The 21,421-nt window shown below is 33.3% G+C and overlaps 2 protein-coding genes across 3 annotated transcripts; both read right to left on the bottom strand.

Moving 5' to 3' along the window:
• Nucleotides 1-4,513: 4,513 nt before the first annotated feature.
• On the bottom strand, nucleotides 4,514-5,902 carry LOC110919205. The gene is made up of 4 exons (XM_035985437.1): nucleotides 5,396-5,902; nucleotides 5,115-5,265; nucleotides 4,770-5,030; nucleotides 4,514-4,671 (listed from the first exon to the last, which is right to left on the bottom strand). The coding sequence occupies exons 1-4, from the start codon at nucleotides 5,900-5,902 to the stop codon at nucleotides 4,514-4,516; spliced, it is 1,077 nt and encodes a 358-aa protein (XP_035841330.1).
• Nucleotides 5,903-6,019: 117 nt separating this feature from the next.
• Nucleotides 6,020-15,022, bottom strand: LOC110916702 (protein trichome birefringence-like 34). 2 transcript variants are annotated; one of them, XM_022161391.2, is made up of 5 exons: nucleotides 14,365-15,022; nucleotides 8,703-8,880; nucleotides 7,179-7,375; nucleotides 6,955-7,110; nucleotides 6,020-6,469 (listed from the first exon to the last, which is right to left on the bottom strand). In XM_022161391.2, the coding sequence occupies exons 1-5, from the start codon at nucleotides 14,712-14,714 to the stop codon at nucleotides 6,115-6,117; spliced, it is 1,236 nt and encodes a 411-aa protein (XP_022017083.1). In that variant the 5' UTR covers nucleotides 14,715-15,022; the 3' UTR covers nucleotides 6,020-6,114. The 2 variants fall into 2 exon arrangements, with proteins under 2 accessions (XP_022017083.1, XP_022017084.1); XM_022161392.2 differs by having other exon boundaries at nucleotides 7,206-7,375.
• Between the last annotated feature and the right edge of the window lie 6,399 nt (nucleotides 15,023-21,421).

Here is a 21,421-nt window from a genome sequence, read left to right as displayed (position 1 = left end):
ACTTCTAATGAAGTATGTTGACATGAATGTCGTTAGTGTATTTCATCTCAATACACTCACTACGTTCTTTCATTACTCACTCATGATGTGGTTATACATTTGATGTTTTGTTTTGGACTTTTAGTCAATGTAACAACTCTCAAGTTATTTATGTCCAAGCATTTTCATGTATTATCCGTTTAAAACCATATTCTTTTAAACAATGTATAACCGACGTTATAATTATTTTCCACAAAAATAATTTATACGTCACAACCATTAGTGATTTATTTCTTTGTAAAAATTGCATGTGTTATCCGAAGATATTGAACACAAAACAATAAAATACATTGGAAACTAAATCATAAGAGCCAATCACTTTTGAAATTTAAACGAAACATAGACAATTTGTAGACATCAAATAGTAAAGTGCTTTTATTTTCAACCCTTTAAAATCTGACCGAAATCTTCTCAACAATATCGTCTCATGGCATGTCTTGAGGTACTCCCTCAATAAGACTCCATGCACTTGTAAGTACAAGTTTCCTATTTCATGTTTAAACTTTAAACTTGGACAATTATGCTCAAAACAACACCAAGTTGTTACAAATACTACATTTACGTAGTAAACTTGAACAATTAAATTTGTTCACAACAACACCAAGTTGTTTTTCACCAAATAACATTTTCTAACACACATGTTAAAAAAAACGTTATAACAAGCATATTATAGAATCCAACGTTTACATAAAACGTTTTCCAAAGATATAGTTTATAAAATAAACCATTTCTCATCATCTTTAATGCTCACATAGGCAATTAAATGTTTACATAAAACATTTCTGTTCATTATGAACAATCTCTAACCTCGTACTATTGATACACATTTTCTAACACACGTGTTAGAAAATTTAAGTCATTTTATATGTACCAAACATGACCAAATTAGAGCATTAAATGTCATCATTAAAACTCATCAAATGTTATCATTAAAACTTTACTCAAGAGTTTCACCAAATGAAGAGTTAAGAGTCTCAATAATTATATACTTAAACTCTAATAAAACTCATCAAATGTCATCATTAAAACTCTACTAAGGAGTTTCACCATATGAAGAGTTAAGAGTCTCAATAATTATAGACTTAAACTCTGATAAAACTCATCAAAGGTCATCATTAAAACTCTACTCAAGAGTTTCACCAAATGAAGAGTTAAGAGTCTCAATAATTATATACTTAAACTCTAATAAAACTCATCGAATGTCATCATTAAAACTCTATTAAAAAGTTTCACCATATGAAGAGTTAAAAGTCTCAATAATTATAGACTTAAACTCTAATAAAACTCATCAAATGTCATCATTAAAACTCTACTCAAGAGTTTCACCATATGAAGAGTTAAGAGTCTCAATAATTATAAATTTAAACTCTAATAAAACTCATCAAATGTCATCATTAAAACTCTGCTCAAGAGTTTCACCATATTAGAGATTTTATTAGAGATATAAACTCTAATAAAAACTAATAAATTGACATAAATACTCTATCAAAAGTCTCACTTTTTTAGAGAAAAAAAAAACTCTAATAAAAACTAATAAATTGACTTGAAACTCTCCTTAAGAGTTTATCTTCCATATGAAGAGTCTACTAAATGATTTTAATTTCATTAAATTCATATAAATACCACACCATCACTTTATGGTGATTTAATTCCTTGAAGCCAATTAAACATCAACTTCAATATATGACATTTTATTTCTAAATCATACAAAGCATTAAAACAATGCTACAACAAATTGCTTATATAAAATGTCTACATAAAACATTTCAAAGCATTTGTATTTTAACCATTTTTAACAATCATGTTAAAATTTAAGAAATTCTAACGCGCACGTTAGAAATATTAACATTTTCACAAAATGTTAATTCGACTTGCTAAAAGCACATATATGATTCAAATAAATAAGTCATTTCTAATACCCACGTTAGAAACTAAACAATTAAAAATTGCTTCCAAACTAACGTGTTTCATGAACGTTTCTAACACACATGTTAGAAGACAAATGATTACAAAAATCATTATAAGACTTATCTATCAATCCATTGGTGGATGAAAAGTCTACTTTAAATAGAGACTTAATTAGAGACATAAAACTCTAATCAAGTAACATAAAACTCTTATTTAAAGACATAAAAAACTCTACTGAAGAGAATTTAACGTTTACAAAAAACATATGGTTTACACCAATAATTCTGGTCTAACACACATGTTAGAGAATTTAACGTTTACAAAAAAAACGTATGGTTTACACTAATAAACCCGATCTAACACAAAAGTTAGAAAAATTAACGATTCCCAAAATCGTTTCAAAAACCAAACGTTGGAACCAATACAATTCGTTTTGTACCACGGTATAGGATTTAAGATTTTGTCTCAATCTCAAAAAATCCAAACACAACAAGTTGTACTACATACATATTTCCCAAAAAAATATTTATAAGATCATAACCTCTAAAAATATTTTTTATTCTATTATAAATCCTTTCGTAAACCCAAAATCCTTATAAATAAGGTTTTTAAGATTGTACCAACAATCTCACTAAATCCGTTTTAAGTTTGTAGGAAATAGGTTCACCTTTTGTAAAATATAATTACAAAATATATCATAACGAGACTCTCGTTATTCGTAGGAAATATCATAGTACAATACCGGTTGCAATAACTAAATAAAAAGAATATAAATATAATTATATATACCAATCTTGATTCAAGCCGCATCTCTGGTGGGTCCTTCACGCGCACTTGATAGCATCCTAGACTCGAGTATTCATCATCTTGAGTCTTGAAGAATACTCCTTGACTGCAACAAAGAGCACACTAAAACGTTGACGATTTTGGTTGAGGCACGTGTTCAACACGCTTCCCTTAAAACAGATTTCGCGCCTCTACTAAAGATGACGCGTCTGTCTCCCAGGGTACAACAGCCGAAGCAGTCTGTACTGCCGGAGATGGCTCACCCCAAGGTTACATCCGGTAATTGTAGTGTTTGAACTCATGTGGTGGAAAACAAGTAGAGAATACTCATCTCTCTAGTTGGTCTTCAAGTGTTTATCCTACTTCTAGTATTCTTCATGTATAAAGCAATACCCTATTCTCTTCTCACAAAAGAAAGCACATAGCCTACTATTTGTACAAGATTAGTGAAAGGTTTCACTTAATTATTCACATAATTAGTCACTTAATTAAAGACTTAAAAACTCTAATAAAACTAATTAAATACTCAAGAGTTACTCTTTAACTTACCACATGAATATTCTAATTAATATTTATAATTTCATTAAATTATAAATATATTTAATATCCATTCACCAAATTTCCAACAGTGTTTGCTGAGGAAATTGAGTTGCGAGTACTGAAGACGCAAAACAGTGAGTTCTTGCTCCCCCTTTTCTCTTAACTGTTTTTGGTTTTACAACTCCCGGGGGTGGAATACATGTTACGAATGTTTACATGGTATGAATTGACTACGAAATGAACTACTAGATCATGTGAGCATAGACTAAATATTGAAATGCCATTAATACTTAATTAGGGACGAAGGTTAGATCTAATGGGTACGGCCGAGCCCCACTCATGGTCCTCATGTGATCACTTGAGTGCTTCGGTGTCCCAGTCGAGGGAAATCGACATAGTTAAGGGAAATTGACATAGTCAAGGTAAATTGACATAGTCGAAGGGAAATTCGACACAGTCGAGGAAAATCGACATAGTCGAGGGAAATCGACATAGTCGAGGGAAAATCGACAAGGGTATAAGCCTACTCATTTCGAGTGCTCCCTATGTCCTCACATGCCTTAATGTCCTTGTACAACATTTATTTGGTATGTTCATACACGCTTTTCATACTTGTTTTCAAAGGAGTCTCTCAAAGGTTTACAAGTACTCAAAAAAACGCATGAACTCGCTCAACTTTTGTTGATGTTTTTCCAAAATTACATGTATTTCAGGTGACAGGTTGGATCTTGGGCGTGGGTGTTGTTTCTAGGTAGACTTCAAGTTTAGATGTCATCCACTTTTGTTGGTTTGTAACCTAGTCGAAGGTTGTGTTTTAAAACTTAAATAACCGGTGTTTGTAATACTCAAATTTTATGAATGGATGAACATCGTTTTGACCATGTAGTTGTTTATTATGATTGAATGCAATGATATTAAACCAGTCACGTGAAATATATGTAATTTTAGAAAATCCCCAAATGTTTAAATGGGAGAGAGACCGCCTTACCATTCACTTTTAACGCCAACTCATTTACTTCGTCGGGATCAACGCCAATCCCATATAAATTTGATTTCCCCATGTTAATTCTCAGCCCCGAACAAATATAAAAACATCTCAAAAGTCTAGAAATGTTTTTAATATTATCACTTGACCAAGCCCCCATCAGAATACAATCGTCCGCGTACAAAAGATGTGTAATAACCGGGCCATTATTTGGAAGCTTAATACCATTAAAAGCACCCACATTACTAGCTTTCTTCACCATGCTAGTAAAAGCCTCAGAAACAAAAACGGAGAAATAGGGTCTCCTTGTCTCATTCCTTTGAAACACGGGAATTCGAAGGTAGGAGACCCGTCAACTAGCACCAAAGATCTCGATGTGGAAAGAATGCCGTAAATCCAGTTGCACCACTGAACTGGGAACCCCATTTGTCCCATTATAGACATAAGAAAATTCCAATTCACATTATCGTACGCTTTAGCGAAATCAATTTTGAAAAAAACGCCTTGGTACCTTTTCTCTTAACCCAAGAGATTACCTCGTTAAGGATAAGCGGGCCATTGAGAATAACACGATCTTTAAGAAACGCCGTCTGAGAATTAGAGATAAGTAAATGCAACACTTTTTTGAGTCTGTTAGCCAACAACACTTTTGAGAGGACTTTGTTATTAACGCCAACCAAATTAATCAGTCTGAACTCATTCAGTTTGACGGGGTCTTTAACCTTAGAAACCAAAGTGATGAATGAAGAGCTGCAACCTCTACTAATCAAACCTGAATCAAAGAAAGCTGAAAAGATATGAGAAAAATCTATTTCAAAAAAGGCCCAAAATCTTTTTATGAACTTGAAGTTAAAACCGTTCGGGCCCGGGGCTCGATCATCGCCACACTCGAACACTCCGGCCTTAATCTCCTCAACCGAGAAAGGGGAAACAAGAGCGTTAGCTTCAACTTCCGAGAGCTTGTAATTTAGGTTACACTCAAGAGTTGGTCTTTCTTCCACACTTTTCTTGAATTTATTTTTAATAAAGTTATACACAAACTTTTTTTTTTTTTTACCATTTTCGGTTTAGTAACCCACTCATTTCCAACAGACAAAACTTGAATTGAATTGGTCAGCTTCCGGTTGTTAATGAGACCGTGAATTTTTTTTTTTTTGTAATGTCGTCTCCGTCCATAGCCCATTTCGATCTAGATTTTTGTCTCAAGTCCTTCAGTTTGAACAACTCTAATTCGGCTAAAAGATTTTTGCATTCAAGTTTAATCCGATCTTCCTCTTCCGTTAAGTCTCTTTCCTCCACTAACTTATCAAGATCCTCAAGCCCCAAAAGACATTTTTCCTCGGACTCACCTTCTTTTTTGCGGATCTCTTCTCTCCACTTCGAAATGTGTTGACGGATCCATCTAAACTTCAACATAAGTTTAACATCGGGAGGCCCATCAAGAACAAATGACTCCACGGCATTTTTGACAACCGAATCGAAATCAGGACGGTCTAACCACGAACTAAAAAATCGAAACGGCCGAGCCCCAAAGTTAATATCGTTCAGAATTAGCAAAAGGGGTTTATGATCCGAAAGGTATCTCGGGAGCGCCCTCAAACAAGTCGAAGGCCACTTATTGACCACCTCCCTACTGACCAACATTCTGTCTATCTTACTCAACTTTCTGCCTCTCTCATCTTCTACCAAGAACGTGTATTTATGAATGGTGGACTAACAAACATCATATGCGTAGGCTTCTCATCATGAACACATTAAAGATTTCATAGGAATTAACCTTTCTTCTATAAAGATTAAGCATCCAATATTTTTTTTGTGAATCACTATACATAATACATTGTTTGAATATATATAACTTATTTCAGTCTTTGAAGAATATAAGCAAGAATTAGCTCATTCCAAGTATCTGGGACACCTGGAAGGCACCAATGTGTACAATCTGCATATCGTTTAGGATTGGATAATTGTTTCGCTTTTAGGGTTGAATAAAACATCCTATGAATAGAAGGATGTCCATCTTTCCTAAACTGCGTTAGTTGTGTTATATTCACTAACTGCACATTCACCCCTCTTGCTTTCAACTTATCTAATGTTGATTCCAAAATCCTCATCATTTTCAAATCTGACCCACTTTCCCAAAAGTTGTCCTTCATTACTGGTTCAGTTTCATTCAAGCAATTTCCATCACCTTGCATGCCCCAATCTATGCCTCTGAAAAACCAAAACAACAAAAGTTATCTGTGTGCTTCCTATATATATGAAGTAAAGGGATAAACTTATAAAAAGAGCTGGAATAGTTCAAAGTAATTGGAATTAGAATATTTGAAATAAGTTGAAATTTAAAAGAAAAAAATTGTATTCTGTTAAAAGAAATAAAAACTTGTGATTGTGGTAAGTGTGGTGATGGTGATGGTGATGGTGCTGGTAAAAGATATGGTTCATATAACTCTGAGCATCACCAAAGGCCATATAGAGATGGATTTTGTCTGTCGCTAATACCGCGTAATTATAGACGACCGTAATTACAGATGAGTATCACCAAAGGCCATATACAGATGGTATGAATGTAGATTCCTCAGATGAGTTTTCTATGTCGCATAGGTGATACTCCTTTTTCTGATAGTGTTTCCAATTCCAAGTTTATTCATAGTCCAACCAAACATGTTATACACTCAATGTACAAGCCGAGATATTACCTCTTATGAGTTGCAGTCATACTCATGAAATATGATTGGGTCCTTTTATGATCTATATGAGTAGCCAACCAGTTAGACCACTTTTCCAAAACCATCTTATAACCATCATGGTTGCTTACTATGTTATATTTCTCGGAATCTACAAATGATCCATACCTGATGAAATAAGATTCAGTTGTCAAATGTAGTCCAGAGTTATGTAAAATTTACAAGTATCAACTCACAAGATTTTAAGTGTAGGTGTCCCCCACCATAGATACGAGTTGAACACAAGTATATCAGCATCAACCCAGTTTTTTGCATGCTTTTCAATGGATTGGATATTGATTACACGATCAATTCTTTTATGTTTTGATGGATGATCGGCATTCGATTCGACAAGCAACGGAGCCCAGTAGAAGTCGATTGATACATTGTATTCCTGTATGTATATACTAATATAATAAGCATACTTAAAAGTTAAAACATCACAATTTCATTAGAAAGTCGATTGTTAGCCTGATACTAAAAGATAAATCACTATACGTCTTGACTAGGTGCTACGTGGCCTTAGAGAACTCTCATCTTAATCCCCAGCCATCTCAAACGAATCCATTTACTTTGGAAAAAAAATCTTGATTAAGGGATCTGGATGAGAAACTTTTCTAATAATATGTTACTATATCGCATTTCCCAAAAGGGTATTTTATAAAATACTATAATGAAATCACGTAATCACAAAATGAGTATTTAAAATCATTTAGTCATGTAATAATATATAGTCAGTATTGCTACGTAATCACTTAGTGGGGCTTCATATAATATAATGAAATCACGTAATCACGTAGTCATGCTAGATTTTCAAATCACGAAATAGGTATTCAAAATCATATAAAATTTTTTTAAGAAAACTATGTAATAGACTGCTCGAATTAAAGAGGATGAAATGCCGGTTAATATGGTGTAATTTTTTTAAAAAAATTATTAATGTATGAAAAAATTATAGCGGTTTAAAAATTAAGAGAGAAAAGAGTTAAGTGAAAAATGACTTGAATACCTTTTTGCTATTTGTTATTTCAATTGTTTGAATCCCATATTTAAAAAAAATGTCACTGGATTACTTTAAGTTATTAATCTTGAAAGATCAATGACTCACATGCTCTCACGTATACTTCTTACACAAGCCAGCCTCTTATAAATAATATATGTATTGTTATTGTTTTTTTAGTGTTTTAAGGTTATGATATGATTATTTTAAGGCTTATTTTATTCCTATGTTGGAAAATTTTTTATTCGAACGTCCTTTTCACTCTATCTCTTAGTATATATACTTATTTTATGAAAATTTAATATCGAATTAAAATCTTACATGCTGTGAATACATCAACAGTATATGTCGACTGGTCTAATTATTAATTTGATTTCAGAACTACTTAAATTTGTGATGGACGTACATATTGTGGTTGTTGGGGAGTAATAATAGAGGGTGAAGATTTATTGTTGATGTCAGAACTTTAGAAAGAAAACAAAAAAGTTTTATATGTACATATCCTTCTAATTAATGGTGTTTTCACTTTTCGAATGAAAACAAATAATTCTATTTATGTAATTTTTGATCTTTGGTTTTCTTTCTTTTTATACATTTTTAATGTAATTCATTTTGTTTGTTTAAATTTTAATAATAATTTAATCTAATAAATGTTTTAAAGTTAGAAGCTTTCAAGAATATTCATGTGTAAAACTGTAAAAGAGTTGGATGGATAACTCACAAATGCCTTAAATGTGAACAAGGAGACATTAGCTACTTTCTGCATCTTCTTGAGTCCAAGGGGGATGACAGATTGAAGCATGCAAACCATTGATAGCCATTGGTTCCTATTCACAGAATCCCCAACGAAAATTATCCTTTTACCCCTCAATCTTCGAAGAATTACTTTGGCATCAAATCTATACATAACAAGTTAACAACAGCAATCAAAATATAATAAATCACAACATAAATATCAAGTTTTAAACTATCATTATATATATGAGAGGCATTCATTAATGTTAACTTATTATATTACCACCCAATAGTTATTATAAGATTAACAGAACCGAGTTAACCTCTTAAATTATTTTAGATGTATATTCTGTATAATAACAATTCAAACTGTGAACCGTACTAAATTTGAATTTGATCTAGTGTGACTTTAATACTTTATAATTTTAGGGTTACAATATTATTGCTTTTTTATTAGAGAAAAATGCTCGGATAGTCTTTGTGGTTTCGCCTATTTTCACTTTTAGTCCCTAACTTTCTAAAATTATTTGAATAGTCCACAACTTTTCATTTTTTGTTCCCGGATAGTCCCCAGACCTAACATTAGTTACTTTTCTCAGTTAAAATGATGTGAAATGACAAAAATACCCTTACTAAAAAACAAAATATCTTAATCTATTTAATAGATTTATTTTTATGTGGGACCCACTACTTTATATAAAAAAAAAAAAACCAACCCTAACCCCACCCCACCTCCACCCCCACCTTCATCACTCTTTCTTCCCCTTCCCCTTGCAGATCCATCCCCACCCCTCTTATACCACTTGCACCTTCACCACCACCACAACCAACTCACCCTAATTTGTAAACTTCAGCCGGAAGATGAACGGAGGCAGGTTATAACAGGTCGTTGGAGTAAGATGGAGGGTGATGATGATTGACGGTGACAGCGAGAGGTAACGGAGGTGCAGTCGACGAACAATTGATGATGACAACTGGAGGTCGTGGTGGTTATGGTGATGAGTTGCAGGTCGTCGGTGATACAGTGGTCAGAGGTGGTTGATTATCGGAGAAGAAGGAGATGAAGAATGAAGATGGTGTCTGCCGGATCGAAGAACTGATGTCGCAAGTGAACGGAGAAGACGTCAGAGGTTGTCAGAGAAGATGTAGGTTGAACGATGATTAAAATGACGATGGATGAATAGTACATGTATACGCGTGTGATGTATGGAGATTAATAATGGTGATGGACGGAAGATCGACGGAAGTGATGATGATGAAACTGTTGATGAACTGAGAAGATGAAGAGAGTGTGCAGGGTGGTGTGCGGTTTTGAAAGGTGATGTGGTATGCGGGGTTGTGGTGTGCGGGGATGGTGTACGGTGATGTGGTGTGCGGGATTTTGTGAATGACGATGACGACAGCGGTGGATGTTGCAGGTTGGTCGGAGAGTTTACGGTGGCCGGAGAAGATGACCGGAGATGATGGTTGGTCTACGATGAAGGTGGGGGTGGGGGTGGGGTGAGGTTGGGGTAGTTTTTTTTATGGTCCCACATAAAAATAAATCTACTAAATAGATTAAGTTATTTTGTTTTTTAGTAAGGGTATTTTTGTCATTTCACATCATTTTAACTGAGAAAAGTAACTGATTTTAGGCCTGGGGACTATCCGGGAATAAAAAATGAAAAGTTGGGGACTATTCAAGTAATTTTAGAAAGTTAGGGACTAAAGGTGAAAATAGGCGAAACCACATGGACTATCCGAGCATTTTTCTCTTTTTACTATAATTAATTTAAGTTCTAACCATAAACTTTAATAGAGTTATCAAACGATCTTGAATTCAAATTTAATTATTTTTTTTATTTACCTTTTATAGTGAAAGCTAACTTTTATATTTAGACATATATACTTGACCGTGTTGACTGCTTAAAAAATAAATGGCTTATCATAACCCATCGATATATCATGAAACATATACATTCTCGTTAGCAATCTCCTACGACTCTGCTACGAAACGCGAACTCCAATACTAGTTTAAATATGTTTGAAAATTGTTATTTGTAAACATAGTATCGCGAGTCTTTCAACACACATGTACATATACACTATATGTAAAAATGCACATTTTTACCCTTTTTTAAAATATTCGTAAATATATCAGACAATAAGCGGAGTAATCTTACACAGTCTCCTTAATCTTGGAAGAGTACAAAGACACAATGGATCGCAAAACATAACACAATAAATCGCAAAATATAACACAATATCAAGGAAAAAGACACAATAAAAAAATAAAAAACAGAATGGCAAATAAAATAACAATGATCTAAACAAATTTCTAAACTCTATAAGCTAAAAATCCAAAAGCCAAAACCTGAAATCTAAGATCGTAGAGTTCGATTAGATGGTTACAATGCCGCTAGCATAAGTCTAATCAAAGCCCGTTTAATAACATTGTATCAAACAGACACAATATAAAACAATGGATCACAAAATATAACAAAATACAAAATATAACAAAATGTCAAGGAAAAAAAACACAACTAATTGCAAAAAAAAAAAAAAACATATTGACGAAAAAAAAAACACAATGGTAAATAAAAGACAATGATATAAACAAAAACTCTAAACTCTATAAGCTAAAAATTCAGAAGTAAAAACCTAAAATCTAAGATCGTAGAATTCAACGAGATAATTACAATACCTCTAGCATAAGTTCAATCGAAGTCCATTTGATAACATTCTTACAACTTTCTAGTCTTAGGAAACTTTATATTTTAATCTTTACGCTGGACAACATCAAAGTAGGGTTGTTCATGAGCCGAACCGAGCCAGGCCAAGCTCGGGCTCGGCTCGATTATAAACCGAGTTGAATATCAAAGCTCGGGCTCGCCTTGGTTTTAAACCGAGTTGGCTTGGCTCGACTCGACTTGGTTTTGCTCGATTTAAAAATAAATAAATAAATACATAACTCTCAGGATTTAATAATCTAAAATATTCTTCAATACTTTAAAAGAACATATCCAAAATAAGTTCCACCTAATACATTACAAACCAAAATCAAATTCAACAACACAAAATAAGTTTTAAATTTCAACGAAATACAATATTAGTTCTTTAGTATGATAATCAACCTTCAAATATGTCATAAATATCAAATTACACTCCTAAATACATGTAAATAATAATCTTTTTTTTTGTAATATATTATGATGTATATAAAACTTAAATATATTATAAGTAAAATAGTTTGAGCTAAGCCGACCCGAGCTACAAAGCGAGCTAAACTGAGCTAATCCGGCTCGTTACGAGCCGAGCCAAGCTAGGTTCACTAAGTGAGTTTTTTTTCGAACTAAATCCGAGTGAGCTTCAAATGATTTTTGAGCCGCAAGCTTTTTATACAACCCTACATCAAAGAGTTATCGGGGAGAGAGAAAAAAAAAGACTTTTTTTTTTAATTTACACTTTTTCATTTTGTTAAAGCACTATAACATTAGTTTACGAGATTGATAAAGAATATATATAGAGAGAGAGAGAGACGTTACAATAAACATCAAATTAGTGCAATGTTCAAAACCAAATTATATAAATTGTATATCAATGGTTCATATTTTTAAAATTTTGTGCTTTTTCACATACCTATGCGTATGTTTTGTATCTAAAAGGCCATTAAACAAATGTGTTTATATATGTCTTAGGTTTATACGATATTACTATATATGCAATATTACACACATACAATATCTATTGCCTATATGTAGTATATGACTGCCTATACATAATATGGTATAAGTTTGAAGTTCTTTAGTTTTCTGATCATGATTGGGAGAGACAAGTTTAGAGAAAAAGATTGAGGTTCTCTTTATTTAGAATCTCAAGTAATGCTAGAGCCCGTGAAAATCACTCTAAACCATACATTTCTAATTAAAAACATAGGGTATAATAAATTTCCATATTTAATTAATTAATTTATTACTAAAGTACTTGCAGCCTTGTAGTATTAAGTTGCGTGAAACAGTGTTTCTTTTAAGTGGTTTACGATTCTAGTTTCATATTGGACAAATAAGTAGATTAATTTGTTCTACAGGTTTAAATGGCGTGTGAGTTAATCAGTTTAAAAACCTACTTGTATAAATATTTTTTTTTTTGAACATCCAACATAAGAATCGCTGGGTACTCCGTACGCGGCATCCATTGGCCGAAAGGTAGCCCGCGGCAGCCCAACCTGCACGCACGGAGCCACTAGCCCACCATGCCACCAGTTCCGGCGAAAACCCGACCCTGCACCCGCCCGATGGCACAACAATGCAAAGCCGGTAAAATCCGGGTGGATCAGGAATCGAATTCAAGACCATATGGCCAGGAGTCTTTTCCTCATTTCCATAATCACTGAGCTATAAGCCGAGGGTTTACTTGTATAAATATTGTTAATTGAAATAATACTTTACTAGCCATTTTTGAATAACTAAATATAGGTTTTTGTCACCACTAGTAGACATGATAGCCTTTAAAGTATGCGAAGATAGTCATTACAGTCAACCCGTAGTATGTTTAGGGTTCCGTGCATCAACCATGTGTTAGCAAATCATAGGATGGTTTTCTTATTTTTTTAATTATTTTTATAAGTCCCCAGTGACAGTACAGAATGAAGATTTGTAAATTGCTTCGATAAAGGACCTGTGAGTCACTTTCCCCATTAAAGTTAGGATTTCAGCATATCCATGAATCTTATTTTCAAATCTCTTTTTACTGATATGGCTCTATGTATGTATATAGAGATAAAAGGAGGAGCGTGTGAATATCAAGTCTCTAAAATTAAGGTATCTTATCATATGCTCCAGATTTTCTATGTCGGAGGATTCTGATCTGATCTGTAAAAAAAGGCATTCCTTTAAGACCGTCTTTGATTGCATGCATCGTCTAGTAGGAGCGTCGGCACAATAAATCAAATTCTAAAATCAGGATTATTTTTGTTATTGTTATTATTATTATCTTCGCTTAAAATTATGTCATGTGAGACTTTTTTTTTCTTTTTTTTTTTTTTTGAACGGCGACAATGATATTATAACAAAGAGCTAACGGGGACTAGTGAAAACCCCATACAAACCCGGCCAAGCTGGGCCACCCAAAGATCCGTACGTACAAGAAGAGAATATTATTACACCTTTTTTTTGGTATATCATTTCTAGAAAAGGCACAACATCATATAATTTCAACACATATTGAAGGGATTGAGAACTCAGAGAGAGTTGTGGTCGGAAAACAAGAATTGAATGCGAATTGGAACTTAGTCAAGCCCTAAAAACATTGTCACTTAAAGCTTTAAGCTTATAATTTTTTACACTCGAGCAACCCTCGTTATATAGCTTAATCTTTACAACAATTACGGTTTTACACGTGGTCCGATGATAAAAATGTAGATTTAGGAGTAATATAAAATAGCGAGGGTTAGCCGATAAGAAAAATATTAAAGTGATTCACATCACTTTCAACAAAACATCAACTGTACAAGATTAAGCATATATATTGTCTGTCGTTCAGTAGTTTTGTGTTATGCCTCATAGTTTGAAAGTAGTGGTTAGTTTGCATGTCAGCTTATGTATTACAGTTTCTAGCATCTCATACACACACATATATTTGTAGAGAGAGAGAGAGAGAGAGAGAGTGACCTTGGAAGGTTGCAACCATTGGGTTGCCATCGCCATTGTTGATACTTGAAATCAGTTCTACCATACTGCCCACAAGAAAACTCACCAGGAAGATACGGGCATTGAGCTTCTTTATAAAGAGGATAAGACTCATTGTCATAAACCCATTTGCCGGAGAACAAATCACACCCATTCAAAGATTCATACACATTAACACTTGGAGTCACCGGTAGACTCGTGTCTTGTTCATCCGAGTTCACATAATAAACGGCTGTGGTGGCCAATGCACCTATTATGAAGAAGATGATAATGCTGCTTTCAAACATATGCTTAACATCCCATATTCCCACCATTCGTCTCTTCTTCTCCATATCTCTCTCTCTCTCTCTCTCTCTCTCTTAAAAAAAAGAAGAAGAAGAAGAAGAGAATGAAAAGTGTGTATATATAAATATAAGAGATTTAAGCATCAGCAGCAGGTGCTTTGGACTCTACTCCACCGACGGTGTAAGCGATGTAAGCGTATTGTTTACGGAGATGTACTCCTACATGGTATTGCGTGCATCTAACCTTATAATATTAAAAAAAGATTCTCACCTTTAACTTAGAAAAATAGTGTTAAATCTGGTTATGTGAATTGTGATCTTGAAAATGGTGAGCAGAGTGGATCCAAACTATTTAATATCACCACTACTGAAACTCAGTCTATGTCTCCTTCCCTCTCCCTCCATATATAGATGTATCATGTATGTATATCTTTTTCACTTTTATATTAATGGGGAAGGATCCGCTAAAAAGTAGATTTTGCCTAAGTAGCCTAAGAAGGATTATGATGATGACATGTGGCACTCTTAATAAGTAGGAAGGAAGGGCATTTTGGTCTTTATAAATAGGAGCGAAAATAACATGTGACACCTTTTTTGTTTTTTTAAAAATAAAACAAAAAAAATCTAGTACAAAAAAATTTAGCCCAAAAAATCTAGTACAAAAAAATCTAGCACAAAAAATCTAGTACAAAAAAATCTAACACAAAAAAACTAGTACAAAAAATATAGTACAAAAAATGTAGCACAAAAAAATATAGCACAAAAAATATAGTACAAAAAAATATAGCACGAAAAAAGTCCGCAAAAAAATGTAGTACAAAAAAATCCAGCACAAAAAAATGAGAAAAAAAAAATTTAAGACAAAAAAATTCAGCACAAAAAATTTAGCATAAAAATATAGTACAAAAATCGAGCATAAAAAATGTTCTACAATATAGAAATACAACACATTTTGGTGGGTTTTTTAAGTCTTCATATTTTATATAGCAATATGGTACTCAAATTAAAGATAAAAAGACGCTTGATTTTACGGTGAAATTTTTATGAAAAAATAATGTCGTATAAAAAAGTTATGAACGTTTAAAAAATGGGGGTGGAATATGCATGTGCCTTGCATGTGGAGAGAGAAAGTACATAAATAGGATTTTCACAAGATACCCTTGCACTCCTTGTTTTTCCTACACTTTAATCTTAACCATTGAATTGAAAAACGAATGGTTAAGATTCCTTCTTATCCTATTTAGACAAAATTAATTTTTTATTTGATCTTACCCCTTATATTAATAATATATTTAATGAAAGCAAACAAGTGCCTCATACGCCTATAGTCTATGACAAGTAGATTAATAAAAGTTAGGGTTGTTTTCGAGAATGATAAAAAGAATTTGAGCCCTGGGTGAAATATTTTTTTTTTGGTATAATATAAACTTGTCAAATATATATCAAGAAATCACAATATGACATGCTAGTTATGGGGTTTGAACTCATGACCTCAAGATTATAACCTAAAACATTAACCAATTAATCATATAATCATCTTGTTAACAAGATGGAAGAGTCAATTAATTAAGTGAATTGATAGCTCAAAACGGTTTAGAAAAAAAAAATGCATGGGATTAACTGAAAATTGTTTAGGAAATAAAAATGTAAAGCAAGGGTTTAGAGCTCATGACCTTGGTTTTCAAATTTGAGTATTTTATCTATTGAACTACCTTCATTTTTAGTTACCGTAGTCATTTATTAAACATTTAAGATAACAGTGTTCATTTAAATATCTTGACCCTAAATTTTTGTTGGGCCTTATAAACCTTTTGGGCCTTGGCGTCTGCGCGGGCTGCCCAACCCAAAAAGCCGGGCCTGATAAAACTGTTAGCCTGGAGGGTGTGGGGGCGCCACCCTCGCCAGCTGGACATCTATAGCGTCCCCAAGCACTATCGTACTACACCGGTGGCGCTATGGCGGGGCGCCATTGAATGCTCGCCAACATGATAACGAGCAGAAAACGCGTGGACCGAGGAAGCATTTAACATTTTGACTGTTGAAACGGTCATATTTTAAAAAAAATTACTTTCCTTTTTTTTTACAAATTAACATTATAAATACCCACAATCCTTTCACTTTTTCATCTCATTCCTCTCACTTTCCCTCTCACTTTTTATACCATTTCCTTCATATTTTTTAAAAATTCTCAATAATATTTCCCAACAACCCCAACAACCTATGAGACCCGACCCATGTGACCCCAACAAATATATGTAGTTTTATATTTCTAGTATGTTGTGTTTTTTTAGTATGTTGTTTTTTTTTCTACTATCTTATGTTTTTTTAGTGAAATTATGTTTTTTTTTTAATTTTCTAGTTATTAAAAATGCCATTTAATTTTAAAAAAATAAATATTTAAATAAACAAATAATTAGGTAATCATGACGGGAGCTCCATCCACACCCTGTAAATTAAAGGGGGGCATGATAAAGCCCCTATGCTGACATGGCACTGACGTGGATCCTAATTGGGCTGATAAAATTCCAAAGGGACTCCAACCACACCCTTTAGCCTTATAAAAATAGTAGTAAAATACTTTAAGTGTTGCAGAATATATATGGAAATAGCAGTACTTTATCATTTAATACATTAGTCATTTATAGTTTGGTAACATGTAAATTATGTTGCAAGAACTAAATCACTTGTTTTAGTATTTGCTAGAAGGGGTTGCGAAATTGATATGATAAACTTTCGGTATTAAAGGGGTTATAGGAAATCTAAAGACGAGTTATATTGTGTATAATTTACTAGGTTATAACCCGAAAATTTTTCGGGTAGAAAAATTTAATTTACAACAAATAAAAGTATAAAAATAACACTTTTAACATCTAAAGTATCATCTTTCCATTTTCTCCACCATAAATTTTTAATTCGGTTTCTTTAACTTTTTCTTGTTGTAAAGAGCCATAAAAACATACAAAAGCAAGAATGAATATTAATCATGTATATATTTTTTAGTATAACGGATTATTTTTTAAAAATTTGCATACACGTATAGACAATACCTCACTGTCACTCTACACTATAAATCAAACTGTTTTGACCCGACTCATACCTATTCCCAACCTTGCCCCACCCACATAAGCTACAACAAAAAACATCAACAAAAAAAATACATGTTTGGATTCTTATATTATGATACAATGACACCTACATCAGCCACAACAAAAAACAAAACCAACTAACACTAATATATAAACATGGAAAAAGTAAACTACAAATCCAACCCAGATGACTCAGTTCGTTAAAAAAAATAATCCGTGAAACATTAACATACATTACTCAATGGAAAATACATGAGAAACTGTTGGTGGAGGTAAGATAGTTGGTGGCTATATAAGTTAACAATCTAAATTCTATATAATCCCTTCCATCTATAATATGAAGTATATAAATCAAATAATGTATTCAACACGTGAACACCTACGCAACCGTCAACTAATTAAATGAGCAGTTGAGCAACTTCGAAGGCCATTAACCAGTAAAAACCCACAATGACATTAAAGTTATAGTTTTCAATCATTTTTTTTCTGATGTAGACACTTAATTTAAGATCTATCTAAGATTGTGATTTGCTCGGTTCTCGATCATAATCTGCAGAAGAACAAACAATATCAACATTCAAAAACAAAAAAGATTCAATTAATTCAACAAATCATTTTGCATTAATCACTTGTGACTTCAATTTCCAATCGATTCAGCTTGAGTTTCAACAAATCCAAAACGTGGAACAACTTTATAAGATTGTCCGTGTCTAAACTTGGCCTCACCGTAGACCCCCTACAACTTGTAGTACCCAAATCCCTACCTCCTCCACTTCCTCAGTCCTTATAAGATCCGGAAAATTTCAACGGCGTCGTATACTACAATAGAAACACAAATTAAGATAGAAAACACAAAACAATTTATGTCGAGGGCAAAAGCTATTTATATGAATAATTTTCTTATGAGTAACAATTTGGGACCTGTGGAAATTTCAAGCAGTTTGGAATCATTTACTTATACACTAACACTAAGATTAATGAAAGGGGCAGCTTGTAGTCCTATCACAAAACCACACTATCAGATGAAGAAAAGTAACAAAATCATTTGACTTCTCTCACAAAAAAACGCAAACATAAATCAACTAAATAGCTTAAATTCCATAAATAATGCATGACTTCAAGAATCCAAATTCCGTGATACCAGTTTTCGAAAAAGAAAATAAATCACAGATTACAAATAAGTTATTTATAATAGGCATATAAGTCACAAAATGTTGAAATCCGAAATATACGCCACACGCATACAACCATATCAAAATAGCAACAACTCAAACATGTAAAGCAAGTGAATCAAACCTGGAAAGCAACCATAAACAAATGATAAGTTGTTAATAGTCCAAACTAAGTTTCTTCAATTTCGTGACCGTGTTTCATCAGCAAACTTAAAAATGCAGTTCTTATCTTCATGCATTTGACTGTGTGATATGTGTCCGTATGAAATTTAGGCTTTTATGTACCATCATTTGTAGATACGTGTTACGAAAGAAACAGGCATGTCTCTGTAAATAAACGACTATAAATAAAAAAAATAAAAAGTTGAAGGTTGCATACGCAGAGGACTAGAAGTGGCTCCAACAGTTCAACTTCTAATTGCACTATCACCTTGATTACTATTTCAGCAAAGAAACTACAACTGAAATTGTATGTAAGTAGGACAACAATGAATAAAAATGTAATAAGTCACTATTCATGATGCCACAGTTTCTACTATATACTGAACATGTATCCGAAATAACTAAGCAAAAAAAGTAAGGTGCCTCACAAACGTAAGAGCCCTAAAGCAACCCCTAAATTTAATTTTGTAATTAACTAACATCACTTACCCCTAAATTTAATTTTGTTAAAATAAGATAATTAAGGGCACTAAAAGCATATGAATACACATTAAGCAACTGTTGACCCATCATTTCTATCTAATTTTCTACATTGGAACCATAAAATAAAACATAAATTGACCCGCTAAATATGTAGAAATTAGTAACTTTTATTTTTTTAACCTATAACCATTGATAGAACATCAGCAAATCTATAATATGCTAAATCTGTTGAGGAAAAGGAGACTTGCAAAGATTATTTTGGCCTGCTACTCATCGATTGGAGCTACCTACATAATGTACACATTCACGCCCACAACAAAAATCTAAATATCCAAAGTAACAGAAAAGGTTTAATGGTTCTAAACATACCTTTACGATTAAGAGCAAAATAACAGGGAGGCGGCGATTAAGCTCAGAATAACAGAGAGAAACGCAGTGTATGTACGTGTGTGACGGATCTGCAACTAATGCCGGAGATGGCAAATCCCACTCATTTGCAAGTCTGTGACCGCGTGAAAACGACTACCTCTTGACGCGGTGGAACGACGGAGTTACAGCCAAGCCACGGAACCTTGCCCCACCCACATTAGCTATAACAAAAACACTAAACGGTATAGTTTAGCACATTAACGAACCAGTATCTAACCAAACAACCGGATACTACCCGAAACACCAAAATTATACTAGAAGCATTGTTTTAACATTTCTAAGCTAGTTATGGGCCCCGAACACCCTAACACACTATATAACACCTAATACACATAACACCTAACTATTACACTTAAGTTCTAACTAAATAACCTAACTTATCATTAAACCACAACCAATACCCCCCCTTGTGTGGACGGTTACAAGGGTGGTCCCACCCTTGATTTCCCTTGATCTTATGAGATTTGCTAAGAGATCTTGCTTTGTACTTATGAAACATATTATCCCATGGTTAAACCCTTAAGATGGATATAAGAATAAGATGATGGACTTGAGCTCATATCTTACACCCACTCAAACACACACTTAACTCTCTCTCTCCCTCCTCTTGATCACGGCTGTGAGCCACCACCCATACCACCACCATCTTCATCTCATTTTCATGCAATCCATACTCATCACAAGGTGTTAGAAGCAAGATAAGGAGGCTTGGTGGCATTGGAGACTGAAGGACCTCTTCCATTTGCTATTATCCATCACATTCATCATCTTCATCTTCTTGAGTTCATCCCTAGCCCTTGTGCTAGTAGTAAGCTTCTTGTCACTTGAATTTACTTCTTATTTAGTTGATTAAAAGATGATGTATGATGCAAATCATGAAGAACATTAATGAACAAGAACATAATCTCTCACATAAAGCTTAATAACATAAGAATACATATTGTTTAGTGTTGTTTTGATTCTTGATGATTGATTATTTGTGTTTATTGTCACACCCGCTCATAGCGGAAGCACGAGGTGTGATCTGATCGGTTCTCATTGCATAACAATATAAGTGAACATAAACAAGCTCAAATGCCATTGTCATAATCATTTCAAAAGAACATAACATAAGTTAAATGTATTGGTTACAAATCATCAAATGAAAATAAGTTGTCATTGTTTTATACATCAAAATGTAAGTCTTAAAATGTCAAGGCTTTGACCACTATATCACCGCAAAGAGGCGGTATATAACGGGCAAACCCTTCAAATGGTGGCATGGAGTCTTGATACTTTCTTTCCTTGACTGAAATGTCTGCATGGTCCACTAATGTTTCCTGAAATACATGTTATGTTTGAAAACATCAACAAAAGTTGGCGAGTTCATGCAGTTTAGTTGTATGAGATGTATCTGTAAAATGTGAGTTGTATAAAATGTATC

The sequence above is a fragment of the Helianthus annuus genome, chromosome 16, assembly GCF_002127325.2.
Source record: "Helianthus annuus cultivar XRQ/B chromosome 16, HanXRQr2.0-SUNRISE, whole genome shotgun sequence".
In the NCBI taxonomy this organism is placed as follows: domain Eukaryota; kingdom Viridiplantae; phylum Streptophyta; class Magnoliopsida; order Asterales; family Asteraceae; genus Helianthus; species Helianthus annuus.
The sequence above is the reverse complement of the archived record's forward strand: the minus strand, read 5'-3'. Positions and strand labels throughout refer to the sequence as shown.

Coding starts and splice junctions, on each gene's coding strand:
- LOC110919205 (XM_035985437.1), bottom strand. CDS start 5,902: ATGTTGGTCAGTAGGGAGGTGGTCAATAAGTGGCCTTCGACTTGTTTG. Junction 5,266..5,395: donor CAAAAAAAAAAAAATTCACG/GTCTCATTAACA, acceptor AATAAATTCAAG/AAAAGTGTGGAAGAAAGACC. Junction 4,672..4,769: donor CTCTTGGGTTAAGAGAAAAG/GTACCAAGGCGT, acceptor TGGGGTTCCCAG/TTCAGTGGTGCAACTGGATT.
- LOC110916702 (XM_022161391.2), bottom strand. CDS start 14,714: ATGGAGAAGAAGAGACGAATGGTGGGAATATGGGATGTTAAGCATATG. Junction 7,376..8,702: donor TGTTCACATTTAAGGCATTT/GTGAGTTATCCA, acceptor ATATACATACAG/GAATACAATGTATCAATCGA. Junction 6,470..6,954: donor ATGACTGCAACTCATAAGAG/GTAATATCTCGG, acceptor TTGGTTTTTCAG/AGGCATAGATTGGGGCATGC.